The sequence below is a fragment of the Mustela lutreola genome, chromosome 13, assembly GCF_030435805.1.
Source record: "Mustela lutreola isolate mMusLut2 chromosome 13, mMusLut2.pri, whole genome shotgun sequence".
NCBI lineage: Eukaryota > Metazoa > Chordata > Mammalia > Carnivora > Mustelidae > Mustela > Mustela lutreola.
In genome coordinates, this window is record NC_081302.1 from 63,811,351 (window position 1) to 63,838,167 (window position 26,817).

General features: G+C 46.2%; 1 protein-coding gene across 6 annotated transcripts; it reads right to left on the reverse strand.

Moving 5' to 3' along the window:
* Positions 1-58: 58 nt before the first annotated feature.
* LOC131814145 (mitochondrial ornithine transporter 1) lies at positions 59-26,759 on the reverse strand. 6 transcript variants are annotated; one of them, XM_059144875.1, is made up of 7 exons: positions 26,666-26,759; positions 23,084-23,208; positions 9,979-10,237; positions 5,954-6,091; positions 2,672-2,841; positions 1,564-1,722; positions 59-493 (listed from the first exon to the last, which is right to left on the reverse strand). In XM_059144875.1, exons 2-7 carry the CDS (start codon positions 23,136-23,138, stop codon positions 369-371), a joined length of 906 nt encoding a protein of 301 aa, XP_059000858.1. In that variant the 5' UTR covers positions 23,139-23,208; positions 26,666-26,759; the 3' UTR covers positions 59-368. The 6 variants fall into 6 exon arrangements, with proteins under 6 accessions (XP_059000858.1, XP_059000856.1, XP_059000859.1 ...); XM_059144873.1 differs by lacking the exon at positions 26,666-26,759 and adding an exon at positions 26,100-26,374; XM_059144876.1 differs by lacking the exon at positions 26,666-26,759 and adding an exon at positions 25,436-25,541.
* Between the last annotated feature and the right edge of the window lie 58 nt (positions 26,760-26,817).

A 26,817-nucleotide genomic window follows, 5' to 3' on the forward strand; every position in this document is an offset into this window, starting at 1 on the left:
TGGAACCAAATGACGCCTTCTAACATGTAACCATCCAAGCTGCACGGACACATACAGGTTCATGCAAAATCCCGAAAGAACTATATTTAGCCTTTCAGATCCTGTGCAGGGCCGGCGGCTCACCCTAAATGTCCCACCAAGCACAAGAGCAGCAACTGAGTTTAATTTCAGTACGATTATGGGCAGAAATTAATAGGATAAAATGGAGTCCCTTTTCACAAAGTTTAAGATTTAGAGTATAAGGGAAGACCAAAACAGAATGCCTATGAAACCAAAATAATTCCCCATTGGTCTTGTACTCCCTGAAACCCTGAGATGAACTGTCGTGGTCACGTGCCTAGACGTGGACCTCGTTTTGCCAGGACACTTCAGTAGGCTTCGAACTGGCTCATCATCAGCTTCCTGCTGTATTCGTAGGCCAGAAAGAGCGCCCCATTGGCAGGGAACGCTCGGATCATTGTGGGTTTCAGTCCAGAATATAAGGCCGTTATTCCTAGAAGACAAGAAGTGATCAAAGACTGAGACGCCCCTTCTCAGAGAGACCCTGTAAAGCCGCAGAGCCCAGGGCTGGACACCGACAGATCCAGACAACTCACTGAATGCCGACAAGGGACGGAAGGGCTTCTGTCCAGGTGTCCCTGGACGAACGGGAAGGATGGAGGCTCACGGCAACGAGGCCAGGCATCCAGTGTTCCAGCAAATCTTGGCGACGCTCAGGTACCACACACGAGTCCTGGACTCGCTCCTGGTATATGGACCAGGCAGAGCGAGGCCTCACCTGGGCAGAGAGAAGCAGCCCCAGAACACAGGAGGGCAGCAGCCTCACAGAGTCACTTGGGAGGACAAGAACCGCAAGACACTGGGCCAAAAGCACAGTCCCGTGTCCACAGCTGGCACTGCCCAGACTGTTATGAAGATCCAAGTGGATGAGGGAGGCGTAGGGCTCTGCGCAACTATGAGGCTTTATGCAACTCTGGAGTATGAACTGAACCGTTTCCACACCCTGTGACTGCTCTCTCACAAAATCAAGCCCGAGAAGTTCACATCCTGAGGTGGAAGATGTAGAGCAGATGCTGAAAGGACAGGTCTCTACTCACCAGAGGCACGATCCGGGCGTTACACAAACATCTCCTAGAAAATCTTGATACTCCTACGTTAACTCTCAAAATTCAGAGACAATCACCATCAGGAAGTCTGAGCATTAGGGACTTGCAGCACGTTCTTTTAAATCCTTTAGTGGTTCTGTTAGAGATCCTTTTCTGATACTGTCTATACTCTATAGAACAAGGGGTGCTGACTTCCAAGCATTTGTCCCCTTAGGCACAATCTGGAGTTTTAAAGTTCCCTCCGGGCTATTTAGAACAAAGAATCCTGGCCCAGAAGCGAGGAACAAGGACAGCAAACGTTCTTGAGAATGGAAGCAAGCTAAGGCAGGGGCGCTAGAAGAAGGACAGGGGGCAGGGGAAGAGAGCAACCACACACACGTGATCAACCTCCCCGAGGGTTACAGCGAAAGGACCGGTCTAGACATACCCACTCCATTTCTGCAATGAGCAGACTCACCTTCATTTTTCACAATGCTTATAAAGGTTCCGATAAATCCTGCCTGTTTTCCAGACATGGAAAGAACTTGAATTCTGGATTTGACACAATCCACTGGGTATACAGCAAGCCAGAGGCAGATCCCACCAACTCCACCGCTTAACATCAAAGGGACAGGGCCTGGAGGAGGAAAGCAGCCAACAGCATTTTTGTCTCAAGGACAGCATTTCCAGAGGTCAAGGTGGTAGTGGGTGCAGGTAGATGCAAATAAAAATGCTGATACTTCGGGCACCTGTGGCTCAGTCAGTAAGGCATCTGCCTTCAGCTCAGGTCCTGATCTCAGGGATCGAGTCCCCTTTGGGCTCTCTGCTCAGAGGACACAAGGTCCCATGTGGCACTCTGGGTCTGCCCCTCATCACAGGACCATATCAGTGCTGGTCACTGTGGCACTGTGGCCCTCCTGGCCTGCCCTCCGAAGGACTGGCCCACACAGAACCAACAGGCCCCCAGCAACAGGGTAACCCACCCCCCACCCCATGGGAATGAGAACAGTGGCCACTGAAACACAGGTCACGTTTTTTCCAACCCTCTCAGTCTGCAGTATTTCATTATGTTAATGCCCCACAGCCATGATTCTTCCTTTACCATGAAAGCCAAAGTTGTCTTATTAAACACGATAGTTAAGCCTCGGAGCATGCCTAACCCCAGAATAAGCCTGAAACACTGAAGGGATGTGTTTGAGAAGAAACAAGTAATCATTCCTGCAAGCCAACATTGATGTGATTGCGACAAGCAGGTATACAGGACAAGCTAGAAAGAATGACACTTTTCAGTCCTCTGGAAACACACTCAAGATTTATTACCAAGTTTTATGCTTATTGCAAAATGCTTTACAGGTGATTTCCCACAGGAAAGTAATTTCTATATTCTCCCCTAAAATGTTACTCCATTAAAGAAGTCTGGGATGCACAACTTCACCCCCGTGGCAAGGACAGGAGTGCACCCAGAGGAAGGTGCCAAGGTCCTTTCCAAGCCTCCAGAAACCTCCGTGCCTAGCAGACCCCCACAGCCTCTGCAACAAGCAGGCCACTGTGGGGCGCGGCCCGGCCCAGCCCAGCCAAATGCTTACCTAGCTCATCCTTCGATCTCCCTGATGCAAAAAACGACCTGCTCAGCTCGTAGCCGCCAAAGAAGAGGAAATAGCCGGGCACCTCTCGGAGTAAGGTGCTGGAGAGGCCGTGGTAGAAGCCCAAGGGGCCGTCCTTCCTGAGGACGCTCTTCACCACGGACCAGACTGTGCTGCAGGGAGACAGGGAGCTGTGCTTAGGGCCGGGGAAATGAGGGGCTGGGGATGAGGCTGGCACTTCCATCCAGTGGCAGGCCTGGCTCAACCCTGAGCAGGCAGGGAATGGCTGATTCTAGAAACCCAGGGACCCAAATTCTGAAAATGAGGCTTCTGCAGGGAGGAAATCTCAGAGAAGCACAGATCCTTTTATTTTAGGACAGTGGTTCTCACTTGAACTACCCAAGAGCTAGGAAATATCATTAAATGTGTATTCATAGAGAGCTGTGTGTGGCCACTGTGCCTCCGGCCAAGACTTCAGCAGACCATGCCAGAAACCCGTCTCAAATGGAACCATGTTCACATTTTCCAAGTGTGCCACTCAGCAAAGGAAGCCCTGAGAACACTCCTGGAGAAGGAGTACACTGGACTTCTGGAAAATCAGAAAGACCTCCTCTGTTGTGGACAAAACAATGAAGGACCTGGACCAGTGCCACCATGGCAGGGCAGGTTCCTAGAGCTGCTTTTTGCTAGTTGCAAGGCTCACCATCGCAGGCAAGGTCTATTTCATGGTACACAAGAAACAAGGGAAAAGAAGTAGGTGCTACCGAGCCAACACTCCTGCCTGATGACTGTTCTCCCCAAGGGTGGTCGGGGGAGGTGGTCTTCAGGAATCTGCCCCACAGCTTCCCCCTGTATAAAGGATTCCAGGAGCAGATCGGGACACTCAGAACACGTACAAATAAAATCCAACCCCCATTTGACAGGTGGAGAAAGAAAAGTCAGGGAAAGCCAGACAAGTTCTGGTTTTTATATTGCTTGCATCCTCTTGCCCTCAATAAACAAATTCATTTTTTAGTTCATTGAAAAAAAAAAAAAACAACTGCATTCATACATTTTGGATATTATCCAAGATGTAAAAGAGCCAATACCCACTTTTGTCCAACAATGAGTAAGAGAAATTACAATAAGGAGCTGTACAGCTCAGCAAGAATAAAATGCCCTCGTATTCACCCACTCCTCTACCTCCTTCTGTGCCTACCCTCCTCTACCTTTCTTTCGAACGGGTGGGTATAGAAGGAATCTGTTCAAGTGCTTACGGTCTTTTCGCTTTGTGTTAGTGCAGTGAAGGAGTAAGGGAGTAGATGTTACTTGGAGGCAAGACAACGGAAATTCTTAGAAACTCTACAGGGCAAGAAGCACTGAGGATTTAGTTCTTAGAAAGTAAGTAGGCATAAACTTCTCTTTCAGGCTGATCAGAGCCCTGGAGCAGCAGTAATGCAGGATCCTTTCTGTCTAGACCCCTCTTCCTGACGGTGTGCACCATGGCAGGCCTTATCTGTCAGGAAAACAGCAGCAGAAACCACATCTTTGGTGTGTTTTAGGGAACCCCTTGCTCTCCACAGTGCTCTCAGCAGGTGACCTCACTTGGACCAGTGAAGAATCAAACCCCCTGGTGATCGAAAGCATTTCAGAAGGCTTCATCAGGCATCACTCATTATCTAGGTCCTTCCTACAACTCATCTCGCATTCTATAATGGGAATGTAACACAGTGACCCAACTCAACGTGACTGGCCTGCTTTCTGAACCAAGTCTTAACGCCAAGGTACCATATACCCTGTGTAGGCCAGGAGTATATAGCCACACCTAAAATATTGTCAACCGATACTTACCTTTGTGCAAGGTGTCCATTCGCTTAAGTTTTTGGAGCCAACAATTACTTTCCTTAAAACTACCTCAGGAAGGGGTGCCTGGGTGGCTCAGTGGGTTAAAGCCTCTGCCTTCGGCTCAGGTCATGATCCCAGGGTCCTGGGATTGAGCCCCTCTCTGTCTCTGCCTGCCTTGCTGCCTACTTATGCTGTCTGTCAAATAAATAAATAAAATCTTAAAAAAAAAAAAAAAAACCCTTAGGAAACCAACTGAAGGTTGCTGGAGGAGAGCTGGGGGGTGGGGTAATTGGTGACGGGCATTAAGGAGGATGCTTGATGTCACGAGCACTGGGTGTTGTATTTAAGTGATGAATCACTAAATCCTACCCTGGAACTAATAATACATTATATGTTAACTAAACTGAATTTAATAAAAAAATTTAAATGAAAAAAAAAAAACCTTAAACTACTCCTAAGGGACATGAGAGCAACTTTCTGGGTTCTGTTCCTGTTCTACCTCTGAATCTGGGCATTGGTTTTGAAAGTGTTTGTTTAGTGACTATGAGAACCCCCACTTATGATTTCTGGGTCTACACCAGATTTCAATAAAAAGTTTCAAAGACTTATGCTTTTGGACCTCTAGGCTAGAAATAGTAGCTTCAAACTGGTTATAAAGAATCCCCAGGGTGCAGGATATAGAACTCGATCAGAAACCCCACCCACCCTGGGAGGAGACTACTTGTGTAAATGGTCAATTACTCTGATTTTTCCGGTCAGATTTACACACTGAGTCAACCACAGTGACAAAGAGCTTTAGTCAGCCAGATGTCAAGATAAATAAGCAAATGTTGAGATTAATAAAGACAATAAGTCACACTGTGTATGACACATACTCATGTAACTAGAATCTGTTTGCAGGACTGAGGGGAGAGCATTCTGATGGCTGCAGAGTAGCTCCCCAGAGCTCTGAGGAGTGTTCAGAAGCCAGGCTCTCTGTGGGTACACGAGAAGGGGGATGTAGGTAAGAGAGTGACCCTGGGATCTGGGCTGATCCGCTCACGTGAAACCTGGGAACGGGCACCAAATATTCATCTTGGAACCCAAGTTGGCATTTCTGAAGGCTCAGCTCTCAGACACGGTTTCAAAGCTGTCTGCTGAGTGCCTCCAACACAGCCGGGGACGTTGCCTCATGCACTCAATGAGCCAAGAGTGAGAGGAGCTCTCGGCCTCTCCACGTCCCAGGTGAGAAACTTCTGCAGACAGTGGTCCGTTGTGGGAGCAGGAGTGGGTCCGGCCCTCTGAAAGTTCATTTAGGAAGTCCCCCTCTGACTGGTAGGGGAAAGAGTTCTAAAAACACAGTATTTTAGAGTAGATAAATCTCTTTCTCTGCCACTGAGTTTTAGTAGAATATAAAACTGACATATACTCAATGCACCAAGGCAACGAGAGACCCAGCGTTTGTGCCCGAACAGCGCTTACTTGTGGCTTCTGGCGATCTTCCCTGACGACTCCATCTCATACATGGTCTGCAGCCGGCACTTGACGAGCTCAGTGGGACAGAGCACCAGGGCCGCAAAGGCAGAGGCGAAGGAACCCGCGGCTGCGTTCTGCAGATCACTGGAAGGAAACCAGCACGGGAGTCCGGTCATTCATTCATTCAGCACTCCCCAAAGCATTCGGCTGTAAGGGAGAGCAAGGATCAAAGGAGAGGAACCCTTTGCCGAGTGCCCACTGGGAACTCGCACATGCGGATTCATCTAAGGACCCCAGCCCTGGGAGGCCAACACCGATACCGACACCCCAAATTTCATGTGGAAAAACTGTGCATACAATACCTAATGTACCTGAAGTCACACCACTACCACGTGGCAATGCTAGGATTCAGACCTGGGTCTGCCTGACTGCAAGATCCAGCTCCTTTTATTAGTCCTAGTCCTGGTGACACGCACGGAATATATCCCCCACCCCTAAGGCTCTATGCAGAAGTCGTAATCCCCCAAGGTGACGTATTCGGAGGTGGCCTCTGGGAGGTGCTTAGGTTTAGTGAGGTCGTGAGGGTAGAACCCTCCATGATGCAATCAGTGTCCTTATAAGAGGCCACCGCTCTCTCTATCCACCCTTTGAGGACACAGCAAGAAGGTGTCCCTCTGTAATCCAGGAAATAGGCCCTCACCAGACACCCAATCACCCAGCACCATGATCTTGGGCTTTCCAGTTTTCAAAACTCTGAGAAACAAATGTTTGTTTAAGCCATCCAGTTGGCGGTATTTTGTTACAGCAGCCACAACTAAGACACAGGGATATATAAAACAAACAAACCCCCCCCCCCAAAAAAAAAGAGGGAGTAAAAAAATTACCCAAACTCCCACTACCCCAAAGACACACCATCACGATACTTCGGCGTATCTGCCACTAAGCTCCATAAAGCGAGGTTCTGGGGCCATCCCTGCATGCCCCAAATCCAACCTGGAACAACCCCATGTACAACGTTACTGTTGCAGATGAAAGCCCAGAATAAATCTTTAACCAAAAAGCTGCTCATTGCAAAAAAGATTTCCCAGTTCCGCTGACGACCCCCTGACCTCAGCCCCAGAGGGCAGCAGGAGCGAGGACGGGGGAGGAGGGGGTGAAGGAGGGGTCAGCAAGCTCCAGGGCTGGAGGTAAAATGGCTACACCGGGAATCTAAACGGAGAAGCAAATGCACGGAACACAAGCATTCATTTCACCACAGGAGGGTCTGGTACCACCAGCCACAGTCACCACAGGGCTGTGAAAGCGAGGTCCCATCAGAGTTCAAAAGTACGGGGAAAAGTCTGAGAAATTAACTGTCAGGAATTCTCTTGAGCGTTCCCAAGGTTCAGAAAATAAGATCCCTTCCAGCCCGGGAGTGTTCGGTCACAAGAGCTCTGCTGGCACCCGGGACTGGGCAGGAAGAGTGAGCTGCTCACAGGACGACTGGCTCCCTGACTCTCACCTGTCAAGCCGGCAGCCTGCATCACCTAACCACCGGGACGCCACACCCCCGCGAGGCGAACCCCTTCCTGGCTACGGAGATCCCCTCCCAAGCTTTCCCCAAACCGTGAGCAAAAGCCTAACAGACCGAGCACATGCGACTGTCCGGGGTTCCGTTAAACAGTCACACAAAGGGACGTCAGACAGGAAGAGAAAATCAAGGGCCGCCTCCAATCTCAGCCCCAACTTTCTGTTCCCGGGTGACCTGGCATCGGGGCCATGGGCAGACGGAGGGCAGGGCCCAAGCCTGTCTGCTTCCAGAAGAGTTGGTGGGGAGCGAGGCTTTCTTCCAGGATGGAGACCCTGCTTGTGTTCCAGACTTGCTTCTCATTTCAGAGAATCGGGTATGAGGCGACATGCAACTCTGCTGGTGCTCAGCTTCTAGCGAATGGAAACTGTCCAACATGGTTCACACGTACTCTGTGGACTGTCAAGACCAAAGCTTCAGGTGGCTTCTGCAGTCTTTCAGCCAGCAGGCAGATCCAGGCTTCATTTCCCTCGAGCACCCTTCATCAATTTGCTGACCAGCAGCCAGAACGGCCAGGTTTGCGGGAACAAAGATGGCATCGATCAGTGTGGAAGCCCTTCAGCCTAAGAGTCGGGGGCCTGAGTATGAGCACACTGTTCTAGTGCAACAGCAAGGCCAAAGCACACCTGCAGTGGACTTTGAGGCCTCTCCCCTACACCTGGGCGCCCAGTGAGGCACGCGGAGCCCCAGGCTGCACCTGCAGGAGAGGCGTTAGACCCAGAACTGAAACCACAGCAGGCACAGGATGGAATTTGGTAAGAATCGGCTGCTTATCTCCCATTCAACAAACATGTACCTGAACCCTCCTGCTGTGTTAGGACCCCATGTGGACAAAGGTCAAAGGAGAACTCTACTCGGGGTGGCATTCAAGCCAAGGACATGCAAATATTTACGGTATCATTGCTGAAATTCACGGCAGGCTTTTCCAAGCAGTGCTTTCCTTTCATTGCCTCTACTGACCACGCCTTCCTCTAGACCTGACCCCTACCACAGTCTAGAGTCCCGACTCTGGTCTTACGGCAAGAGTTCTGGACGGGGACTCGGAAGACAAAGCTCTGGGTCCTGTGCTCAGTTATGAGCTCAAGTAATAGGATCCTAAGCCAGTATCTGCAAGTCTGGAGTCCCCAGTTTAAAACAGAACAGCAGGGAGAGCTCTGCTGCTCTCACACATCATGAGGAGGGATGAACAAAACAGGACAGGTGTGGGTACCCCAGCTCCATCAACTCTAAGGTGGCCATTCCCTGCCAGGTAATAAGCAAACACTGTTGTGTAGGATGAAGACGCAGCTCCCTCCTGCCTCACCAGGACCGGAGAGGAGGGTACGGGGTGAGACCACATGAAACAGAATGGCTTCTTGGCTGTAGGACTTCCTCCAGGACCTCATGTGGCTGCTTCCTACCTCCATCCTCTCCATAAGGCATCCTCCTCTGGGAATGTCGCAGGGGACCTAAACATCCCATCTTGTCCCACAGAAAGTGTCCCCCTCTAGCAGGAAGAGTGACAGTCGCTACAGTGTTCTTTCTGTCAGTCTCTAGCATGAGATCCCACACTCTCCTGGTTTCTCTCCTGCTTATTTATTTACTTCCTCCTCCCTTCATCACCCCTGCTGTGCTGGAAGGTCCTGGAATCCATGTGCAGCCCTCTATAGATGCTATCTCCCTGGGTGATTCCACCCAGTCCCAAGCTTTTAGAAAACACGTTCCATCCATGAAGACAAAACTCCTGTGAACAAAAGGGCACAACTTTGAGATCACTAGGCGTCTCCAGAGAACACTTCTGTACAGAAGGGGCCTACAGTCGGGTGGGACCGGAGTTGCAAATGGGTTTCCAGTTCCTACCGAAACAACCCATACGGCTATCTGCCCAACCATGAACCTGATATAAGTTTCAATGATTTAAAATAAATCAATGTTCAAAAAAGGGAAGACTATACATCCTGGTGGTTCCTGAATCCTCTATGGTCTCTGTGTAAATAAATATGCAAGGGAGGACGCGGCATAAGCCGAAGTCTGATGTTTGGGCCGACTTGGCCAAAGAGTCAGTCCATCCGCATCTTCACAGATGCTTCCAGCTCCTCCTAAAATTCCAAGTTGCTCTCCAGCCTGTCTGGCTCAGGCAGCTTCTTCCAGTCCTCTGCACTCTGATGAAGGGGAACCCAAAGCTCGGCTCACAAGTTGCACCTGTGGCTCCCGTCCAGCCCTGGTGCCCACAAGAGAAGCAGTACCACCAGGGCATCTGAAAAGCATCTTCCTGAAGAACAGCAGAATGTAAGGGCACCTCCTTATTCACGGTGCACTACTGACCAGTCTTCTGCAAGTTTTACATGACAACTTCACAATCAGAAACAATGTGGTTATTTTAAAAAAAGAAACACTCTTCCCATAAGGTATCATAAAAATTTTGACTGGGCAACAACATTGTCTTTCTAAACAAAGGAAGAATGTGTTAGTGCCCACAACTCACCTCAGCCTGGCTTGCTTCTCCAATCCAACCACCTTCCGCACCACCTGTTGGCAGAAGCCGTAGCACATGAAGAGGACCGAGTTCTCGGCGATGTTGGCGATCAGCGCTGGGCTGGTCCCCTTGTAGAAGCCGCGGAAGCCCACCTGGGAGTAAGTCTTCAGGCAGCAGTCGGTGAGGCCCCGGTACAGGTCAGGGAACGTCTGCATCTTCACTTTCAAGGTGTCAAAGGGCTGCCCGGTCAGTACACAGGCTGTGCCCCCTAAAACCAGGACAAAAGTCTCCTCCAGCACCCGTCTTGTTTTGGAATGCAGCCGCAAACACCCACAGAAATTTAGAGAGAGATAAGCACCCTACCCCAGGGCTTTCTTCTGTCACAGTTCACTCCAACCTCTCTTCCCACCCCGGGAGAAGCAGGTTCCCCGCTGAGCAGAGAGCAGAGAGCCCGATGCGGGACTCGATCCCAGGACCCTGAGACCATGACCTGAGCTGAAGGCAGAGGCTTAACCCACTGAGCCACTCAGGCGCCCCTGGATTAGGTTTTTAAAGCGTCATCAAAATTGAAAAGAAGGCTGGGGCCCCTGGATGGCTCAGTTGGTCAAGTATCAGACTCTTGATTTGGGCTCAGGTCCTGATCTCCGGGTTGTAAGACTAAGCCCAGTGTTGGGCTCAGTGCTCCGCATGGGGTCTGCCTACAGACCTTCCCCCACCACAAGACCTTTTTTAAAAAAATTGAAGAGAAGGCTTACATAAATACTTCATGTAATTTTATGCGATTTTATAACTGACATTACATAATTACTCTGACTGAATTGTGCAAAGTAGAGACAGGAGAGGGGCTGTTTTGAATAACTCCCACGAATTACTGGCAGATAAACATGTTCAAGGAGTCTGAAAACTGCGAGCTCTTCTTTTAAGCAATTGCAAGTATATCTGGGATCCTATCCCTACATTTTTCTAGGAGAGTAATGATCCATTTCCACTCTGTCTTGCCAAATTATCTTCAGTTCTGAATTAGTAGAACATTATTCAATAAGATGCTACTACAATTGTAGTTATTCTCTCTCAGGTACTTCTAGGAATAAAATAGGACCCTAATTGTATAAAAATAATTATTCCAAAAGAAGAGGTGAATGTCAGCATTCTTAAAGAGGGTACATAATTTAGGTAACCTAGACGCAGATAAACTGAATAAACCACTTCATTCAGAGTGCTGCAATATTAACTGGAACCTTTCCATAGTTTAACTCAATCCTCTTCAACAGTTCCGACATCACAGGCTGCTAATACACAGACTTGCTGCATATCTGTAACAGTTACATTTCCAACAGTGAGAAGGTAGGAGGCTAGTGCACTCTCAAACGCTAACTACAATTCCCTCCTCTCATCTATGGAGGTAACAGACTCCCATGTAATTTACCACAAACGATACTGTCCAGGCCCCCCTTAAGTGCGTGATGACGATTTGGAACACCTGCACCAGCCACTGAGCCCTAGCAGGTCCTCAGATACCCACCAAGTATCCCAGAAGCTATGAATAACTTAGAGGAGGATTTCTCCACTTGCTCAAAGCATAGACCTCTGATCATCTCATTCTCCTTGACTGAAAAATAGAAATAGTTCTGCATTCTTTCCTTGGTGTCCCAAAAGGCCCTGCAGGAGAGGGGTTCAGACCATGGTGCACTCTATACTTTACCAGGGCCAGTGTTGTGGGTTTTCTATGCTTGAAATAGTTGAGTCAGCAAATAACAAGGTGGTAAGGAAATCTAAGCTGGCAGGGATGGCGTCGGTGGTGAAAATGGGGATGAGCAAGCAGCAGACCCTTCTCCAGAAGCTCCAGGACCACCTTGTCCACCCATGCAAAAATGGAGGACCTCAAACTCAAAGGAGGCACTTGATAAGTGTTCTGTTTAACTGCACAGGGAGGCATATCATTTTCAAAATGTTCCAATCGTAAAAGGCCCAAGATGGATGAAATGCTCCAATCAAAAGATAAAGGGATGGGGGGCTCCGTCAGTAGAAAATGCAACCCTTGATATAGGGCTCATGAGTTCAAGCCCCACATTGAACATGGCATTTACAAGACAGATAGAAAGAAGAGAAAGAGAAAGTAAGAAAGAGAAAGAAAAAAGAGAGAGAGAGAGAAAGAGAAAGGAGGGAAGGAAGGAAAGGAAAGGGAAAAAGAAAGGTCAGAGTGACTGGGTTAAAAAAGAAAGAAAAAAGAAAGAAAGAAAAAGCAAAACCTATCTATATGCTGCCTACAAGAGACTCCCTTCAGACCTAAACTCAGATACACTGAAAATGAAGGGCTGGAAAAACATTTAACATGCAAAGGGAAAAAAAAAGAAGCTGCACTGGCAATACTTACATAACACAGACTGTAGAACACTGTAACAGGAGACAAAGAAGAGCACTACATAATGATAAAGGGATCAATCCAACCAGAAAACAAGAGGATGTTACAAATAGATTAACAGACACAAAGGGATAAATTGACAGTAATTACAGTAGGGGACTTTAATACCCTGTATACATTAGTAGGTCACCCAGACAGAAAATTAACAAGGAAAACAGTGGCTTTGAACAACACTTTAGACCAGATGAACATAACAGATACATATAGAACATTCCATCCAGAAACAGAATACACATTCATGTCAAATGCACATGGAACGTTCTCCAGAATATATCACATGTTAGGCCACAAAATAAATCTCATTTGATATAAGAAGACTGAAATCATATCAAGCTTCTTTTTTTACCACAAAGTATGAAAGTAGAAATCAATCACAAGATTAAAAAAAAAAAGCCATAAAGAACATAAATACATGGAATTTAAATAAGATGGTACTAAACACGGAATGGGTAAACCAAGAAATCAAAGGGGAAATGAAAAAAATGCATGGAGACAAATGAAAATGAAAACACAATGGCCCAAAGTATTGGAGATGTAGCAAAAGTAGTTCTAGAAGGAAAATTTATAGCAATATAGGCCTAACTTAAGAAATGAGAAAAATCTCAATTACATATACTGAAAAGAGGTAGAAGAACAAGCAAAGTCCAAAAATAGAAGGATATAAGATCAGAACAGACATACGAAAGACAAAAAACCATAAAAGATTTTTAAAAATAACAGAAAACAGACATCACAAAAGTCCAAAGTATATCCTTCTCCTGCTGGAGGATATAACTTAGCAATCTAGGGTGACTATAAACACATACACACAATGTAGATTATCTTTCTCCCACATCAAAAGAGATAATAAAGAAAGATCCAGAGATAGAGGAGAGATCCAGAAGCTCCAATATCCATTTGACAGGAATTCCAGGAAAAGATAATAAAGGGAATGGAGCAGAGGAAATCACAAGTAGAAAATGTTAACAGAGAGGCAGCCGGATAGCTCAGGTCATGATCCCAGGGTCTTGGGTCGAGCCCCTCATTGGGCTCCCTGCTCAGTGGGGAGACTGCTTCTCCCTCTCCCTCTGTCTGCTGACACCCCTGCTTATGCTCAGTAAATAGATAAAATCTAAAGGAAAAAAAAAAAGGAAAAGGAAAAATTTGAACAGACCAATTACTAGTAATGACACTGAATCAGTAATCAGAAAACAAACAAAACAAAAACCTCCCAACAAACAAAATTGGACTAGATGGATTCACAGGTGAATTCTATCAAACACAAAGGAAAATTAATACCTATCCTTCAAACACCATTCCAAAAAAAAAATAGAAAACTTGCAAATTCATTCTAGGAGGCCAGCACTATTCTGACCTCAAAAGCGAAGATAGTACAAAAAAAAATTACAAGCTAACATCTCTGATGAACACAGTTGCAAAAATCCCCCTCAATAAAATAACAGCGAATGGCATTCAACAGTACAGGAAAAAAAAAATCCTTCAGCAAGATCAAGCAGGCTTTATTTCAGGGATGCAAGGGTGGTTTCAATATTCTGAAATTGATCAGTGGAATGCACCAATTAGCAATAGGACAAAAGCCATAAACATCTCAAATACAGAGAACCATTTGACAAAGTACACCATGAAATGGATAGATTTCAGCAGAGCAGGTTTAGAGGGAACACACCTCAGCATAATAAACCCACAGCTAACATCGCACTCAATGGAGAAAAGCTGACAGTTCTCCTTCTATGATTAGAGACAAGACAGAGATGTCCATATTCACCACTTATTTAACATGGTACTAGAAGTCCTAGCCACAGCAATCACATGAGAAATACAAGGCATTCAAATTGGTAAGGAAGAAGTTATGCTGTCACTATCTGCACAGGACATGATAGTACATACAGAAAACCTTAGGGGCACTTGGGTGGCTCAGCTGGTTAAGCATCAAACTCTTGATATCAGCTCAGGTCTTAACTCTCATGGTCATGAATTCAAGCACCTCATTGTGTACCACAGTAGACATGAAGTCTACTTTAAATAAAGAAAACTTCACAAAAAAGAACTTCACAAAAAGAAGACTTCACAAACAACAACAAAAACTATTAGAACTGATAAATGAAGAGGGTGCCTGGGTGCCTCAGTCATTAAGCATCTGCCTTCGGCTCAGGTCATGACCCCAGGGTCCTGGGATCCAGACCCATATCAAGCTCTCTGCTCTGCAGGGAAGCCTGCTTCCTCCCCTCCCATTCCCCTGCTGTGTTCCCTTTCTTGCCACGTCTCTCTCTGTCAAATAAATAAATACTGATAAATGAAGTTAATTTGTAGGATACAAAAATATACAAAAATCTGCTGCATTTCTTTTACACTAATTACAAAGTAGCAGAGAACAAAATTAAGAAGACAATCCCACTTATAATTGCAACAACAACAAAAAAAAGACTTATGAATAAACTTAACCAAGGAGGTAAAAAACCTGTTCTCTGCAATCTTATACAGCAATGAGAAATAGACTGAAGACAGCACAAATGGAACATTGTACCATGATTATGAATTGGAAGAACAAACATTGTTAAAATGTCCATGTTCCCAAAGCAAATCAATACATTCAATGCAATCCCTACCAAAATACCACCAGCATTTTTCAAAGGACAAATAATCCTAAAATTTGTATGGAAGCACAAATGTTCTTGAGTAGCCAAAGCAATCTCGAGAAAGAACAGCAAAGATAGAGGTATTGCAATCCCAGATTTGTAGATATACTACAAAGTCTTTGGTGCGCACGTGCACATGCGTGCGTGGGTGCATGTGTCCTCAGGCTGGATCCCTTTTTGAGGCACTGAAACACAGCTGTGCTGAAGACCAAATACTGCTCTGCAGACAAATTCCTTGTAGTTGAAGACCCTCACTGGCTGATATGTATATATAGATGTATATAGATACATATATATTTTTTTAAGATTTTTTAGTTTGGGAGGGTTTAGTGGGCGTGAAAAAACAAATATTACCCTTCAGAAAAATAAAATACTTGTTTTGAACATATCAACAATGTCTTGTGTACAGTCAGTAATTGCCAGACTGGGCATGCCTGGTTGGCTATCAGAAGTGCATGCAGCTCTGGATCCCAGGGTTGTGAGTTCGAGCCCTATATTGGGAAAAAAGATTACTTAAAAGTAAAATCTTGAGAGAAAGAAAGGAAGGAAGGAAGGACTAGACTTTCACAAAGAAATAGGAAAATATCACCATGGGGAAAGAATTCGGTTGACAGAAAATGACCAGAAGATGGCGCAAGTATTAGACTGAAAATGCAGAGACAGGTCAGTAGATCATGAGGAAGTTTAAAGACTTGATGGAAAACCTGGACTTAGTGGTTGAAAAGATAAGACAATTTCTTAAAAATGACCTGAAGGAGGGAGGCCTGGGTGACTCAGTTAAGCATCTGCCTTCAGCTCAGGTCATGACCTCAGAGTCCTGGTATCCAAGCCCACATCGGACTCCCTGCTCAGCAGAGAGCCTGCTTCTCTCTCTGTCTCTCTGCCCCTCTTGCCTCTCCCCCCACTGTTTGCACTCACACTTGTGCTCACTCTCTTTTTCAAGTAAATAACTTAAAATCCTTTTTAAAATAGGACCTGAAGGAAATTTTAGAATGAAAAATCCAAAGAATTCTCGTACCAAAAAGGAGTAGTAACAAATAAAAGATATAGTCACATAAAAAACAGGATTAAGAAAACAGAAGCAGCACAATCTAAAATAGTTGAGGATATTGAAAATTTCATTTTAAGAAGAAAAGAAGTAACTAGCAAATTAGATGAAGCTAAAGCATATAAGACAAACCAAGGCAAGGAATTGCCCCATGATGGATCACAAAAACACAAATTCATGGGAAGTGGGGAAGAAGCCATAAGCAATACAGTTGATGGACGCAGAGACAGAGCATCCTACAGAAGAAACAGGAGAGAAGAGAGACATTGCAGAGGACGAACTGGTCAAAGCAAAGATGAGAAAAAAATCCCTCTCAGTTTAAAGAATAAAGCAAATATTCTACAAAACTCCAGAGAAGATGAAGGAGCAAGACTTGCATTGACAGCAGACTTTTCATCAGCAACACTGAATATTAGTAAGCAATGGAGTTAATGTCTTCAACATTCTAAGGGAAAGTGATTTTGAATTTAAATTCTATATCCAGTTAAATGAGCATTTAGGCCTTAAGGGTGGTGAAGGACCTTTTCAGATATGTAAAGCCGCATCAAATTTACCAGCCAGAAATCATTTATGAAAGAATTACTGAAAGATACACTCCCACAAAATGAAAAAAGAAAGAAGAAAGATACAAATTCAAGAAAAAGTAGATAAAACTAGTAAACTCAAAGCATGAAACTGGGGACGAAACTGGTGATGGCTTGAGGTATTTGTTAAAGAGGTAAAGGTTGCTGAGCCAGAGGAGGTGAAGAACTTAGAGACTCGGGAGGAAGGATCTTCAGTTGGAAGGAAAAACAAACCCTCGACAGGAAGACGGCTCAGAGTTAGAAGAGGAGGGAGGAAGGAGGCTTGAAGGCACGGAAGAAGGGAGAAGAGGTGGCTTTGGAATAATGTGAGGAAAGGATTCCATCTTCCAATGCCATACTGTGGTAAATATGAAGCATGGAGTTGAGGAAATGACCAAAGATGCCTTGGAGATTATTGTAACTAAAGAAGTAGAAGATTCTGAGCCAGAGGAGGAAGAAAGTTCAGGGTCGGAAATGGAAGTAGGTTTATCGGGGGACAAAGGAGAGGACTCTGAAGTAGAACATGTAAAGACTTGCCTTCCTGACTGAGAAAAGAGACGCCTCCAATGGACTTAAATTACAAAAATTATGTGGCTTGGGACTCAGATGAAAATTGGTGAAACCCTGAATGGAACAAAAACTCCAGAATAAAGAGGAAACAGATATGCTCATAAATCAAGGAATTGGGACAGTCTGTCAAACCTTGTGTTTGGCCTCTCCCTCAAAGTCACTAGAGATAAGTTCTGGTAAGCAGAATAGGCATTTATGTACAAATTTGAGTACTCCCATCAGGAATCACCTAACTCCCATCAGGAATCACCATAGTTTGAAGGAAAACAGACACAAAATTCTGCAAACAAAGGTGCCAACACCTAAAGAAACAGATAATATAAGAGAAGAAAATTTTAGAAGAAGTGTATTAATAAGTTCAAAGAGATAAAAGAGGAGATTAGAAATATTAAAAATTATCATCCAGATGTCTTGGAAGTAAAAAACTCCATAGATGCTCTGAATAGCCGAAGAGACATACTTGAAGAGACAAGGAATGATCTAGAAGATGGACTTGAAGAATGTTCTAAGGTTACAATGCAAATGGCCAAAGAGATAATGAAGAAAGATCCAGATATAGAGGAGAGATCCAGAAGCTCCAATATCATTTGACAGGAATTCCCGGAAAAGATAATAAAGGGAATGGAGTAGAGGAAATAATTAAGAATGGAAGAAAACTTCCCAGAGCTAAAGAAATATTCAAGTCTTTTTTTATAAGATTTTATTTATTTATGAGAGAGAGAGAGAATGCATGAGAGGGGGGAGGGTCAGAGGGAGAAGCAGACCACGCTCTGAGCAGGGAGCTGGGTGTGGGAATGGATCCCAGGACTCCAGGATCATGACTTGAGCCAAAGGCAGTTGCTTAACCAACTGAGCCACCCAGGTGCCAAGAAAAATTCAAGTCTTGAGACTATCAGTGCTTACCAAATGCTTAGTAAGATTGATGAATAAAGACTCCTAGAAATCTGGGAATTCGAAGGATTAAAAAAAATCATAAAGTCTTCCAGAAAGAGGAGCGTGAACCTACAAAGGAACAAGAATCAGACTGACAGCAGACTTATTGGACACTATGGATGCTAAAAGTAAATGGGGAAGTAACATAATTTTTCTACAGGGAAAAAAGTTTAAACCTAGAATCCTACATCCAGCCAAAGTGGCATTTTATTTTGAAGGTAAAACAAAGACATTTTTTGATATGAAAGAATTGACAGTTTGTTTCTTGCATACCCTCTTTGAAAGAATCACTGGAGGATATACTTTAGCAATCTAGGGTGACTATAAACACATACACACAATGTAGATTATCTTTCTCCCACATCAAAAAAGGAAAACAGGAAAATAAAATGCCACATTTCTACTCAGGAAGATGAACAGCTAACAGTGCTCTTGGGGAATATTGGAAAAGAAGGTTACGGATACTAACTAGATGTTGGTAAAGTTAAAGAGTGTGTTAAAATGAATTTAATCGTCGTAGCTTATGTAGAAGTATAGTTTCTAAACTGCTGGGGATCATCTCTTGGGCTTTTGCCAAAGATCGAGTGTAAACTACTGGGGAGAGAAAGGGAATCCATCAATAGACAGGAGGAGATGGGGTGAAAGTAACAGAAAAACACAGAAAAAATATGGCAAGAAATGTTAAAACGAGAAAGGCAAAATTTGAGCTCTTATCAAGAGAAAGGTAACTTTATCATTAATATTGATGTGAATCTTGAATCTTTAAACCTTTTCCTTCCAAAACACACACACACACACACACACACACACACACTACAAAGCAGTAGTAATCAAAACAGTACAGTACTGCCACAGAAAGATACATAGATCAAAAGAACAGAATAGAGGCCCAGAAATAAACTCACACTAAGCACCTGAGTGTCTCAGTTTGTTGGGTGATTGACGTCAACTCAGATTATGGTCCCGGGGTCCTGGGAGAGAGTCCCATATCAGGCTTCCTCTGTTCTGTGGGAGCCTGCCTCTCCGTCTCCATCTGCCTGCCACTGCCCCCTGCTTGTGGTCTCTCTCTCTGTCAAATAAATAAAATCTTAAAAAAAAAAAAAAAGTTTCAAGGGTGCCTGGGTTGCTCAGTGGGTTAAGCCTCTGCCTTTGGCTCAGGTCATGATCCCAGGATCCTGGGACCAAGCCCCACATTGGGCTCTCTGCTCAGCAGGGAGTCTGCTTCACTCTCTCTCTGCCTGCCTGCCTATTTCTGATCTCTGTCAAATAAATAAATAAAAGCTTTAAAAATAAATAAATAAAAAATACAGAAATAAACCCACAGTTACAGGGTCAATTAATCCACAACAGAAGCAGCAGCCATATGCAATGGTGGAAAAGACAGTCTCTTCTATAAATGGTAATGTGAAAACTGGACAGTTACATGCAAAAGAAGGAAATTCTTTCCACCATCCACAAAAATAAACTCAGAATGGATTGAAGTCCTAAATGTGAGATCTGAAACCATAAAACTGCATAAAACTGAACATAAAACAAATATAAAACTGAAGAAAACATAGGCAGTAAGACTTCTGACACGGGCCTAGCAACGTTTTTCTAGATAGGTCTCCTGAAGTGAAGGAAACAAAAGCAAACTATTGGGACTACACTAAAATAAAATGCTTCTGCAGAGTGAATGAAACCATGAACAAAACAAAAAGACAACCTACTGAATGGGAGGGGATATTTCCAAATGATGCATCAGGAGACGATATTTGCAGATGATGCATCTGACCAGGGGTTAATATTCAAAATATATAAGGAACTTCTGTAAGTCAACACCAAACAACAACAATAACAACAAATACCTAAACATTCTGATTTAAAAATGGGAAGATGACCTGAATAGACACTTTTCCAAAGAAGACATCCAAAGGGCCAAGAGAATCATGAATTTTGGCATGAGAGGATAAACGTCACTGGTCTAGGTCACAGTGAGAAGCTAGGCTAGTTAAGGCATACAGCAACCAAGTCAAAGCAGGGAGTGGGTTATAGTTGTCAAAAAACGAGTGTATTTTTCTTTAAAAAAAGAAAAAGAAAGAAAGATAGATAGATAGATAGATCCCATTGTATTTTAAAGGGAGACCAAGGTTTCTCATGAAGGAATTTAACTTTTGAGCTACACACTGTCTCATTTCAACATTATACAGTGACCTATCTTCCTCAAATCCTCCCCCATCCTAGCTGCTTAGAATTTCTGGAATTTCTCCTACACTAGCAGGCAGGCAGTGCCAGCTTCCCAGCATTTTACAGCAGATGAACTGGACCAAAAACCTGCTGGACGGGGGAGGTCTATTTCAAAGAAAAGGAGGGACACGGAAAAGAACATGTGTATTCTACACCCAGATCACCTCAGTCCACGATGGCCCAATGTCCCAACCAGACAGCTGGCAGCAGAGGCTTGAGATTAACCTCCACCCCCAGGAGGGCTGTTGCCCATTATGGAGTTTTACGAGACCAGTGCTCTAACCCCTGAGTATGGAGCCACCATTATGGAGTTTTAAAACAAAGAAAACAACAGCACCAGTCAAGGAACCAAGGAACCAACGTCCTAGCCCTGTCTGGACACCATCTAGAGGCACAATCATGGGCAAACGCACTCGGCCTCTCAGGGTGTCCTTTACACTATACAGTGAGCATCAGAGCCAAAAAGGTCTCTGCAGGCCCTCTAAGCTCCACACTGGGGGACTGCCACCATCCAAAGTTGGGCTATGGCTTCCCATTTGCATGCCAAGCGCGTCCCAGTAGAAGTTCTCAGGTCACTAACACAAGCCTCCCCTGCCAGCCAGAGTCCCTCACCTCTCACCCCGCACCTGCCAGGTCCACCTGGCATGGACCCCTGCCAAGGAGCCTGTTGTCCCCCAAAGTCAGATGCTGCAGGGCCATGCTACATCAGTGACGGGTGACCCCCTGAGACCAGGGCAGGAAGAAATCCCAAATAGTTATCAGGAGAATTAAAGGCCATATGTAGATGGGCCCAAAACATAGTAATATTTTAAAAAAACATGCCCCAATGCCTTACACACCAGACTCCCAACAATACAACTGCTATCTGTATCTTTATAATTTACTGTAAAGCACATAAGTCGCACCCAAATACCTGTCCACACAGAAATGCCTTTCTAGGAAAAAGAAAATTCGATCACAACAGATTCTCCGTCTTTGGCAGACTGACTGACAGACAGACATTTAATTCCAAAAGCTGAGAATCTCTCCTGTGGTTAAATACAACCCTACGGTAAAGACAAAAACTGAGCCCAGAGCATTCGCAGGACCGTTAAGAGGGTGCCAGAGGCAGGCAAATGGGTCCACCATTCCCATGGTCAGGGTCATCCCAATGTGGCCTGGGGGTTGGCATGGGGGTGGGAGCGGTGCATGGGGCCACTGGTTGGGCCAGGGGTTACCAGCTGCAGCTGGTATGGGACTGACCCAAGGCCTTCAGCAGGCAAGAAGCCAATGGACACCTAGGCCACCCTTAGTTTCCCCTCCTCCTGGGCCAGGACACTCCTGTGGTCTCTAAACTGGGAGCTGGTGCCTGTAATTCTTATCAGTCTGTAATGCACTGTCTATAGCCTTTCTCAATTAGCCTACCTCCATTGACCTTTGGTTCAGGAGAAAATACTTTATTCTCTGAACTCTAAGTTCTTTTTCTCAGTTAAGGGAATGATGGGATGACGAGGGTGGCCCTTGGCTGCACCTGATCTGTTGACCTGGGAGGTACCACTGGATAAGAGGACAACAGGCGACTCACCCCTCTGGCCTCTCCACTCCCAGGAGCTGAGGCCCTTATAAGAGTCAGTGTAAGAACCTGGCAGTTCACAGACCTGTACCCCTGGCACTGATAATGCATTATATGTTAATTTAAAAAAATTTTTTTCTTCTTAAAAGAGGGAATCAGTGAGGGTGCCTGGGTGGCTCAGTAGGTTAAGCCGCTGCCTTCGGCTCAGGTCATGATATTAGGGTCCTGGGATCGAGTACCGCATCGGGCTGTCTGCTCAGCAGGGAGCCTGCTTCCCTCTCTCTCTTTCTCTACCTGCCTCTCCATCTACTTGTGATTTCTCTCTGTCAAATAAATAAAAATAAAACCTTTTAAAAAAAAAGAGGGAATCAGTGTAAGGGGCAAGGGTAAACCAGGGTTTTCATCTGGGAAATAGGAACATCCCAGCACTCCACTGGCGCTAAAATAACACAGGAACCTAGAGAACCAAGTCACCAGGGACACACTTCCAATTACTGCCCTCAGGTTGAGTAAAGGTGATATATCTAAAGACTGGCCTGTGGGTTGCAAACGCTGCCCAGGAGTATTTACCTGTGCCTTTTGAGGCCTCAGTCTGCCCTGGCGCTCAGCCCCTGCCCAGCCCACTCAACCTGGCAAATCCTAGGGCCTGTCTTCTCCTTTTAGGGCTTTAGAAATCATCAAAAATCAGTCTCAGTTACCAAAGACATTTCCAAAGAGTGTCCTCCTTTCTTGCCTTGGCAGCAATAAGGACAGTAAGTAGGACTTCCCTGGACAGACGGCATAGTAGGATTCTGGACTACAAGGGCTCTGAAGACTGCCAGGCTTAGAGTGAAATCCCACGTCCCCTGCACATGCCAGCTGTGTGACAATGGACAAAGGACTTCAACTCTGAGCTGTGAGGCTTTCCAGCTGTGAACTGAGGACATTCCCACCCTGCACCCACACTCAGAGTTTTATTGTAAGGGAACTGCTCTGCCTTCTGCCGTTCTTAAAAGACGATATTACTCTTCAATTAGATGGATTCCCTCCATTACATGGATTCCCTCCAAGGAGAAAGCATGTTCCTTCTGGGAGTGATGAAAGCAATATTTTCACCACGCCTTCATTGGATCCCACTTGTAGCAGGTACTCCAAGACTAGAGGAGGTGTTTCCCCTGGAATTACCTGCAGCCCCCGCTGTGAGGTCAATGGCAGCTTGGATGGCAGGACTGGACTTCATGTTGGCCCACTCCTCTGCTGGTCTCTGTGGAAGGCAACTCTCCGGAGCTTATGACGGGTGTCTCATATCCCTGAAAGGAGACCAGAGCTCATCATCAGTGAAGCCTCTGCAGCCTTTCTCTAGAACTGCTGCCTGGTTACTGGGACATCAACCTTTGGGAGCTGTGAGATCAGTTCTCCCTTTTGCAAAAAAAGAAAAAAGAAAAAAAAAGAAAGAAAAAAGAAAAGAAAAGAAAAGAAAGAAAGAAAGAAAGGAAGGAAGGAAGAAAGAAAAAGGCAGTGAGGGTATCAGTGCAGCTTAGCAATTGGCCTGCCTTCTACTCGCCCACCATCTCCCCATGAAAAACTCGCAAGTCAAAACCCTTCCGTGCGTTATCAGAGCTCTAGCCACTCTAGCTCATAGCCACTCCCTATGAAATGCTCATAGGGAGCATTTCAACCAACCCTTCTGAAAATCTTACAAGTGAATGCCAAATACCACAGACACCCAAGCCATAACAAACTAGTTTTTCAGAGGCCTAAGTAGAACTGTCAGGAAACTAAGCTCAGTTCTAAATTCAGACAGCAGCCTGAGTTGAGTCCCTCTCAGTAGTCACACATCAGTAGGTCTGGAAAGTAATGGCTTAGGCGTTCTGCTAAGTGACATATGCATGGGTATCAATTCCTGATCATCCACGAGCAGGATGAGCCCCCGGGTCCCTTAAGCTGGAGGTCCCCCCATAGCAAAGGTGAATAATAGAATTATTATAATATAAAGGCAATCAAAATAGCCACAAGGGACAGCTGTTCTTAGAACTACGGAGTACAGCACCAAGCATTAGTCATGGTCATCAAAGGCCTCTTCAGACCTTCTCAACCATAACCATGTACACAGAACACCTGGGAACCTTGTTAAAATACAGATTCTGATGTGCTAGGCCTCAGGTGGGACCAGAAACCTTGCCAGTCACTACAAACTCCCAGATGAGGCTGATAATGACTGGCCACCAATCACATTTTGAGAAGCAACACTGTGTCCTAAATTTGTTTGATAAGAATCACTGGGGCACCAGTAAAATATTCAGATAACCAGGCCTCTCTCCTAGTTTCAGCATGTTTGGGCTAGAGCTTAAAAAGTTTGGGAAAACTAGAGTCTACTCCTCAACTGTCAAGACAAAAATCAACTATCACAGAGAAATGGACTTTAAAAATACAGATTTTTATAAAAAGGAAAGGTGGCTCATTAACACATAATATCAAGATAACCAATTCAGCAACCTATTCTGTGTGGTTTTTTAAGTAAATGACTTATCCGTCAATACCAAAGAACAATTTTTATTTATCACACTAAAGACCTCTGTACTCCCACCAGGCCACCTCTTGGGAGGGTGGTGGGCCAGCTGGGTTATTAATGAGTGCCAACGTGGACCTAAACGTCAGTGGAAAATCATTTTATCCACTGAGAAGTCTTTTTTAACCACTTGACGCCTGCTGTGAATGATCAGACACCAAGAATCTTGCTTCTTTGCAAAAAAAAAAAAAAAAAAAAAAAAAAAATTGTAAAACCAGCAACCACAAAAGCATAGTACTGGACTTGAAAAAGCAACTAAGTGAAACAGACAAGACATGCATTTTATGTTATTGATAGGACAGGAGAGGCAGTATCAGTAACTACAGTTGACGAGGTTGTGGCCATCCTGTACCTAGAGAATGCTATGAGGGTCCTAATCCAATCTCTTCCTTTTCCAGATGGAAAACTGAGGCCACAAAGCAAGAGCTTTTCCAAGGTCATACAAGTAGTCAGAGGACTCAAGTCTTGCCTTTTGGGTCTGTGCCTATCGAGCAATACTTAATTCCAGAGTATTCCAACCTGACCAAAAAGAAAAGCAAAAAACAAGCACCGAACCCTGCATTTTCAAGGAAAAATGGAGGCAAGTGGGGAGAGTCACACAGGGCCTAACCCATGTGGCTTCTCCGTCGGTTGAATTCTTGGGGTGCCAATATTTCTTAGTTTATAAGAAAGGCACAGATCCCACTATGTGTCATCGCTGTGAATTTAAACCCCTCCGGTAAGTTAAACTTAAACGCATTAAATCCCACAAGTAAGGACTCAAGAGAATTACTAAAATACTAAATAAACAGTGATGGGAACTAACAAGATTAAGTCAGCAACTAACTCACATTATTGTGTGGTTTAAGAAGGCGGCTTCAAGAAGTCTGGAAAAATACGTTCGGCTTGGGGAGGCAAGACTGGTCAGCAGAAGTTAAAACTCAGTCTTGAGCCAGTTGAAAAGCTGAATCCTTTTAGCGCCCCTTTACCTCTCCTGCAAGCACAGGTGGGTCCGACTCCAGGAGAGACAAACATCATCGCCAGCTGCACAGCCTTCTGAAGTTCCCAGGAGAAATGAGTCTCTCGCCTGGGAGAACGCTCTGAGTCCGCCTGCTCCACCAGGTAGGGTTGGTGGAGCTCAAGCCGACCCGGCTTCCCTCCCGCCCAAGACTAGAGCCGGACCCAAGGCGCTGCGATGCCGGCCCGTCTGCCCGCTAACACGCCGGCCAGGCAATCGCGCTCCGAGGCTCCGGATCCCGGGGGCACAGGACCCGCGAGGGAGACTGCTTCCCGCTTTCTCGTCCTCGGACTCCAGCCCAACAACCTGCACGAGTCTCCCATTCATAACCGCCCCCACTCGGGCCCAGGCACAGGCGGCGCGGTGCCCAGAGGCCTGATGACTCTCCGCGGGGCAAAGAGGACACCCTTCCCGGCAGGTGACTCTACGGAAAGGAGGCCGCGGAGCCCCGTAGTGTCCTGCGAGCCCCGGCCCTCGGCGCCCGTAACGACCTGGGAGCGGGGACGGCGCGCGGGCCGCGGACCCCAGAAGCCCGCCGGCTGCCCGGGAAGGTCGCGCCGCCCCCCCGCATAGGCCCGCTCGCGCCCCGCTCCCTCCCGCCGCCCCCGGAGCGGCGGTTGTGGGGCTGCGCTCACCGCCGGGACAGTTGGCCGCGCGTGCTGCTCGGGCTCCGCCGCCGGCTCGCCGCTCTGCCTCCGCCGCCCGGGCAGCCGCTTAACACCCACGTCCGCCGCGGGCCGGCCCTCCGCCCCGCCCACCCGCGGGGGAGCGCAAAGGGCGGCGGCCCCCGGGGCCCGGAGCTCCCCTGCGGCTGGGGGCTGGCAGCGCGGGGCCGGCGCGGGGAAGCGGAAGTCCGCGGCTTAGGCGGCGCACTCGGCCCCGCGCAGGTCACGGGACCCCCGGCCCGCGCGCCCGGGAGCTGGAGGACCTGGAGGACGGGGAGCCCGGGCCCCCGGAGTTGCTTCCCTTCGTCCAGGTTCCCGGAGGACTCCGGAGAGGCTCGACCCCAGCTGGAACTCAGGGCGGGGGTTGAGGGTGTTGGAAGGACCTGCTGAAGTCTTTGGCTGGTGAACCGTGCTGGGACTCAAGGTCTCTATTTTATATTTGGCTACAGAAGTACGGGAGGCGTGGTGATGAAAAATATATTCGCTTATTGCCAGGGAAAAAAACCCACAAAACAAACGTTCCCTATTTTGCCTACCTCAAGGAAATCCATCCTCGCCTAGGACATTGGAGAAGGTCCCACCCACCGATGAAAACTGGCTCTAAATCGGGCTTCTCTGATCTTTCAGTTCCTAATGAGTTATAGGCTACCTCTGTGGCTCTCTGGCATTTTATTTAAAAGCACTATTC

Coding starts and splice junctions, on each gene's coding strand:
- LOC131814145 (XM_059144875.1), bottom strand. CDS start 23,138: ATGAAGTCCAGTCCTGCCATCCAAGCTGCCATTGACCTCACAGCGGGG. Junction 10,238..23,083: donor CCTCACAGCGGGGGCTGCAG/GTAATTCCAGGG, acceptor TCCTGGTTTTAG/GGGGCACAGCCTGTGTACTG. Junction 1,723..2,671: donor GAGATCGAAGGATGAGCTAG/GTAAGCATTTGG, acceptor TTCCTCCTCCAG/GCCCTGTCCCTTTGATGTTA.